Source organism: Tursiops truncatus, chromosome 20, assembly GCF_011762595.2.
Source record: "Tursiops truncatus isolate mTurTru1 chromosome 20, mTurTru1.mat.Y, whole genome shotgun sequence".
Lineage (NCBI taxonomy): Eukaryota > Metazoa > Chordata > Mammalia > Artiodactyla > Delphinidae > Tursiops > Tursiops truncatus.
In genome coordinates this window covers 13281065-13288082 of record NC_047053.1, presented here as the reverse complement: position 1 = coordinate 13288082, position 7018 = coordinate 13281065, and the positions used below count along the sequence as shown (strand labels likewise).

The 7018-nt window shown below is 36.0% G+C and overlaps 1 protein-coding gene across 1 annotated transcript in view; it reads right to left on the bottom strand.

Annotated features, from left to right (window-relative positions):
• Nucleotides 1-2476: 2476 nt before the first annotated feature.
• YWHAE (tyrosine 3-monooxygenase/tryptophan 5-monooxygenase activation protein epsilon) overlaps nucleotides 2477-7018 on the bottom strand; it is a 44715-nt gene continuing 40173 nt past the window's right edge. Inside the window, exon 6 of the mRNA XM_019926939.3 lies at nucleotides 2477-3449. Within this exon, the coding sequence (XP_019782498.1) occupies nucleotides 3397-3449 (53 nt within the window). The 3' untranslated portion in view covers nucleotides 2477-3396. The remainder of the gene's footprint in view (nucleotides 3450-7018) is intronic.

Here is a 7018-nt window from a genome sequence, read left to right as displayed (position 1 = left end):
TATGTCTTATCTTGTTGGACGGTTTAATTTTGCTGATCTGGGTTGGATCCAGTATCACCACTTCCTCTAAAAGCTTGCAATTCCTTTTCAGTAGGCAGAGGAAGGGGGAAGGGGCATGATACAGGTAGGGAATTAAGAGGTAAACTATACATATAGCCAACATTTTAACTATAAATGGAGTATAACCTTTAAAAACTGTTGTACACCTGAAACTCATTAACATTGCAAATCAACTATACCTCAATTTTTAAAAAAATTTCGAGGGGGAAAATAAAACTTTAAATCCAAATCAAAGAAGGAAAAACAATTATTTTAATGAAGCACCCCAGAATTTTACCAGGGATCCCTGTGAACTTGTTAAAAATTTCAAAACAAAGCAAGATTCATCTTTATGCAATTTTTTCAGCATGACCACTCTTCTACTGTCCTAGGATCAACAGCATAGCAACTAATATGGGATTTTGTCTTGTAAAACTCTCAAGTGGCATTCGTCTGGAGCAGGAGTCACTGTTTATATCAGTCCATCAACATGCCCTTACTATGATCTAACTTACAATTCTTGTCTTCCTAGAAAGCAGCAAAATATAATTTTGGAGATCTTCCTTTCTGGCCACCCATCACAGAACCCAAGTATGGGTATAAACCCATTTATTGCTGCTCCTAACATTTTAGAAAACCTTTGAATTTAAAACCTTTTTCAAAGCAATTACCAAAAAATCAAAACAACTGCATTCAAGTTGTAATGGTAACTCAAGTTTCTATCAAAATCAACTGATCCTCACAGATGACTAAACCAGGAGCTGAAACAAACACTCCACCTCCCAGACAACAGATACAGGAAGTGAAGTAACACTGTCCTCACAGGGCTGTCACCTTTCTGCAGTCTTCCCTCGCTGTCTTCCAATCTTTGATAGGGATCTTTCTAAAGACCCGTACTAATCACCACTGTCCTTCCTAAGTGCCTTCATTAATTTCTTTGGATGGCAAGTCCTTTTTTCTCCATACCAAAATTGCCACACCACTGAAAATGCTCATGGCCTCCTGAATTTGCTGAACACAAATAGAAGTCTACATAGTCAACTAAGGAACTCTTTCACTAAACAAATTCATGTGACAACCCAACTTGGCAGAATCACCTCCACAAACCAGACTATTTTGTAAAAAGATTACCTACGTGTTCATTCAAACTCTTCCAAGTCCAGGCATTCACACATTAGTGTTTAGTGTGGGAGCGGCCCGCAAAACCCTGAATCTTATCTATTAGCAGTTTCTTTAAAAATCTGTGATTAAAAAAAAAAAAAAAAAAAAAAAATCTGTGATAGAGCTCAACAAATTCCTCTAGTTTTGGACTGAGATGCAGCAGACAACACTTGGCAACATTACTGCTGGAAAAAAAACAAATCTGATTATCTCTTGAAGGTAGCTCCAAAGAGTACAATTTATATTCAATCGTCTCCAATTATCTGACGGAAAAGCAATTCACAAAAACATTGTTTATTCTACATACACTTATTTTAGTAAGAACTACTAAGTACATCACTAATCTACTGATTTCCCAAGTCTTTACTACGAAGAACTCAAGCCCAAGGTATACTTTTGGTGTCAACATCTCATTTAGCAACAAGTCCAGTGTGGTGAAACTAGTAGTCTCATACACTGTTGATGGGGCTATAATGTCGAACAATTCTTGGAGGGAGATAGTATTTACCAATTGAAAAGTATATGTTTTCTAACACAGGAAATCTAGAAATGTATCGTACAGATACACATGCATTTACTGCAGCACCATTTACAACAGCAAGGCTGGAAATAATCTGAATGTCCAAAAGTAGTCAACTGTTTTTTTTTTCCAAAAATCAGGAGTACATCAATGTGAGGCAGTCATTTGAATGAGACAGATCTCAATGCCTGACAATGATCTATACTAACTGAATATCTATATACACTGATGTATATGATCTCTGGAAAATATTACTTACATTGAGTGTTTCTAATAAAGGGGACTACCATACTATTGTTTTACCATGTGTACGTGTACTACTGAGAATGAATTTAATCATTCTTCTCTGCTCCTGTCACTAATTGGGGCAGGGGGGATTTTTCCCTCAGCCTAAGAAGGATTATTCTGACACATTCACATATTCAGCCTTTCGTTGCACAACCCCAAAAATTCCATGCTAGATGATCCACAATTACACCTTGTATTATAAATACACACTTGCACTTTAATGATTAAAATAAACATTGTGTTGTTATCTGGTTTAGAAGACAGGATACTTGCGCTACTTATACTTGTTCTTCACAACCAGGTTACAGGTATTTTCCCCCCAGAAATATACATCATTTTTGGGAAACAGACAAGTGATTTACGGAAGGAAAAAAATAAATGGGATCTTTTTCACATTCAGGCAAACAATATAATCAATATGTTCAGACTAGAGATTTTATTTTAGAAGGATAAAGGATGGAGGCGCAATGATGTTTGGCATTTTTAATTTAGGTTTGTTTTATTTAAGTTTAATGTTAATCCATGCTGTGTTTCAGTAAGAACAATACAGATTCTGTATCTGTGGCTCCAGTCAGATATCCAGTAGTACAAATTAGCTTCAAGTTACACATACTGAACAAAAGAGGTTGAGCGAGCGAAGGAGGGGAGGGGCGGGGCCCAGGGGGAGAGGGAAGGAGAAGAAACAAAGAATTGAACACGCATGCAGGCTTTTCCATTACCACCTTCAATGCTAACCTGCTTCAGAGGGAGAGTAAAGTAGGCAAGAATGAGCAGCCACGGATTGTTGAACTGTTACCAGCACCATGCTTTTCAGCAACATTTCAGCAGAGTTTGAAACACTTTTTACAGCAAAACCATTACAACAAACTCCCCAAACCACCTTTAACCACCTCAAGCTAACATCCAATTATTTTTAAACATTGGTATAAAGTTCAATTTAAACAATTAGAAAAAGGGAAAATGATACCACATAGACCTCTATAGTGTGATTAACTTTTCTCTTAGATGCTTGCATCACCTAAAAGTCTAATGGCTTTCGAATGTAATTTCCATTTCTAATGGTGATCTTGCCACATCTGGCAGGAGACAATACAGTAATGCTGAAAAAGCCTCTATGCAGTCCTGTTAGTGTCTTAAAGAACCTAAAAGCTGGGACCAGTAAAATCCACAGAAATTCACTCTTGCCTTTAAGAACTTTTGAAAACTGTTTTTTTTTTTTTTAAAAAAAAAAAAAAAAAAAAAAACAACAGGGCAGGAACCTAAATTCTGAGACCAAATGTAAAAGTCAGATTTGGTGGTTCTCAGTGACAATGGGGGAATTTCCAAGAGGGGTGGGATGGGAAGGTGTGGGGTGGTCAGAGATGGTTTCTCTTGTTGGCTTTTATGTCTCACTGATTTTCATCTTCCACATCCTGCAGCGCTTCTTTATTCTGCTCTTCACCTGCAAAGAAGAATGACAGTTAATTATTTCATAATGACTAAACTAGGCTGTTGTGGTCACAAAGGTATCATTCCAAGCATAAAGACTCCTTATATTTGCTACAATTGGTTTGAACACAGACAGGCAAAGGATTTCTACCTTGACACCTGAGATGCCTAAGCCAAGAGGTGCTGCTGGATCAAGGTCCTGATGATCAACAGGATGAAAAAAAACTGATGCATAGTAAAAGTCAGTGTTTTTATGCTAAAAAAGCTCTTAGACAGACAGCCAGGTAACCATATTGTTAAAATGATTTTCAAGCTTTCATGTATATCTTGAGTCAAAATACTCTTTCTCAATAACCTCACCTCTTCAAGAACCAAGAGTATGTTATAATTTTTTGCAAAATCTAATTTTTCTGCAGGCCCCATTATTAGAAATGTTTCAGTAAGAGAACTGAGCAGTAAAATTCTTCAAAGGAGTTCTATAGTTTTAGAGGGAGGATTCTGCTTTTGTAAACGAATATTTTACACATTTTGTATCCTGGACAGTCACACCAAACCATAATCACAATTTCTCACTCCAGAGTGGAATAGCATGCTCAAAGTAAACCAGACCACTGAGGTTATTAAAGAAGGGCATTTGGACCAGTTCTCTCATGCCACTTTTCTTTTCCCTTTGAACACGATGATTAGCCTGAGGAGTTTCAACTGCACTATGACATGCAACAGAAAGCCAGCCTATTTACCAGAGAATCATCTACCTATTAATAAGCATTAAATAAGTCAGCCATAATAAGGAAGCATGCAGGCTTCTGCCAAAAAATAAACGTGTAAAAGTTACATTCTTCTTCTTTAACAAACCACTTGTAATTCCTATGTAGTTACTAGTTTGATCAAAATAAATGAAAATCAATTAACTAACCCAACAATCATTATATGATAGTTCAGACAACCCATCCATTCATAGTGCTTGTTAAATTACTTAATTAGAATGGACAAATGACACTAAGACCGGCTGCCTACAGACGTAAAGCAAAACTCTGAGGAATGCTTTTAAACAGTCTTAAAGACCTTGATACAATAAATGCTGTCATGACAATAAGGGTTAAGTAAAGATAGTTTCAGTCATTTTAACATTTTTGTGATAAAAATATTTGACACTGATTGTGTAAAAGTACTTAATGTACATAAAGATTTTTGAATCACATTTAGAAAAAGTCGTGCAAGGAAAGACAAAAGTAACTATTTACTGAGGGAAAAAATGATGGTCCACCCAACTGTTCCCCCAAAGAATAATGTATTCAAACTTAGGAAATGATAGGAACGTTCACTCTCATTTTTAACAGCCATACACTGCCAAAATATGGTTAACATACAACAACAGAGCACACTCTAATTTACTCATAAGCAACCATTAGATTTGCCAAAAGTTCCAAGTAACTTTGGCATAAAAATACTGTCACATAAGTCACACCCAAACAGAGGTAGACAGGGGTAGCAGATCATAAATGTCTTAGAAGGTTTCACATCCTGGAATGTAGAACAGGCAGTTTTTTAAGCGACAAGATGATGATATGCAGGCATGATTAGTGAAGAACCAAAACTAAAAGCAGAATTCACTGTGCCATGATAATGACTTACAAAGTAGAGTTTTTAGGAAAGGAAGAGTTGGATTTTCCTTTAGGAATCTATATTGCAAGGAGAAAGGGAGGGAGAACAATCATATGAAAGCAACATTATAAGAAAAATAAACCAAGAGCAGGACAAAGGAAACATCAATGATTTAGGGGAGTCAGATTTTGATCCTTTTACTTTGTATGAACTTCACTCTAAGAAATAATCTGTTCCTTTTTAAAAGGATGTAATAATATCCTCTTAAAAGGTATACAGAAGGGGGGCAAAAAGGGTTCTTCAGATATATATTTCTTTGCCCAGTTTCTAGATTTGGAGGGGAGGAGGGGAACGGGCAGAGCGAACACATTTCCTCTCTATGGACTTGTGTATGTAACAGTCCTCTGACCACAGGTTAAGAGAAAAGGACTGAAATCACTTGATGAGAAAAAGTGGTGCTCCCTTTAAAGAATTATGTTTCAAAAGACCCAGACAGACATTAACATACTCTGCTGTTAATAACATATAAACGTGTAAGTAAAGGCTTGTGAATATATACTTCTTCCTTTAGAAACCCTCAATTCAAAAGGTTTTTGACACCATTTTTCATATTTAAAGTAAAAAAGGAGAAAACCATCTAAATAATCCTTAAAATAAATGCAAGTAACATCCTGACCAATTTCATGACCAAAATTCTTCTACATTCAGCATTGATTCTAAATCACAAAACCAATTTAATGAAACACGTAATACTCTACCTTTTAGCAAAACTGGCAAATAATTTCCTAGTACCGACAACAATTTGTAAATCCAGATAGCTTAATATTGCTAAAATTTCAAGATAGACCACTTGAATTTTTCACATTAAACTGCTTCTTAATTCCAAATATTTTGTGACAAACCTCTTAAATGAAAATCAGTCTGTTTCGACCAAATTTAATTAATTGGTCAATTTACAAAATGAAAAGGAACTGATGCAACTGAATTTCACTAGATTTTTAAGTGTTTTAGGATTAAAGAGAAATCTACCCTAAAATGTAATAAAACATTTTGTACAAAGAACCTTCCCAACTATGAAAACATAACAAATCTAAAGATACCCTATTTTTAAATGATCCATTTCATAAAACAATGCTCAATAACCAAGAAAAAGCATATCTTTGGTTCTGTATAAAAATGGAGTGACATACAGTCTACCCTCAATCAATTCCGGTTGTGAGTGATAATGAAAAATATAGACTTTATTTTTGTAATCTAGCAACTTAGTTATAAGAGCTGGCATCAAATGTCTAAAAAAAATTGCTTTTCAAAGTCACCTTCTTTTTGTTACTTTTCACCCTCAAAAAAACATCCCCAGAGGTCAAAGGGGTATAGAGCTTACTTATAGGTCAATAACCGCTTACCAAACTCTCCACATGCTTTCCTTTTATCCCCTCAAACAGGCAGAGATATTAGTCTTCTCTGAGCTGGGGGTGACTGTGAAGAGTCCACAGCTATTTGGCCATTCTTCTTAGTAGTTATTGTTAGAATACAATAGAATTTAAAGCTGGAAGGAACCTTAGTCATTAGTTCACAGATAGTTAAATTGGTTTTGAGTCCCACAGACTGGTACTGGTTGCCCCTCAAGTGCTGTGTTGAATGAAAAGTCATCTGTGACTCCATCTGGCTTTGTCGGTAAAGTGTGCAAGTAGGTCACATGTGCCACATATCTCATGCCAACCCTAGTCAAGTTTCTAAATAGTTCATCAAGCTGGTGCACTTTAGAAGCTGAGTCACCTAATTCTCACTTCAGGACCATAACTCAAGGTAATTCTAAAATCTGACTCTATCCTTCCACTGCCAACCTACATGCCCTGACACCCATTTTCAAATACATCTTTAAAAAGTATGCTTCCAAATACAGTACAACATGTTGGTTTGACCAACGGAAAGTACAGCTAGCCTCAAGCAATACAACATATGCTTCAGTTTGGGTAA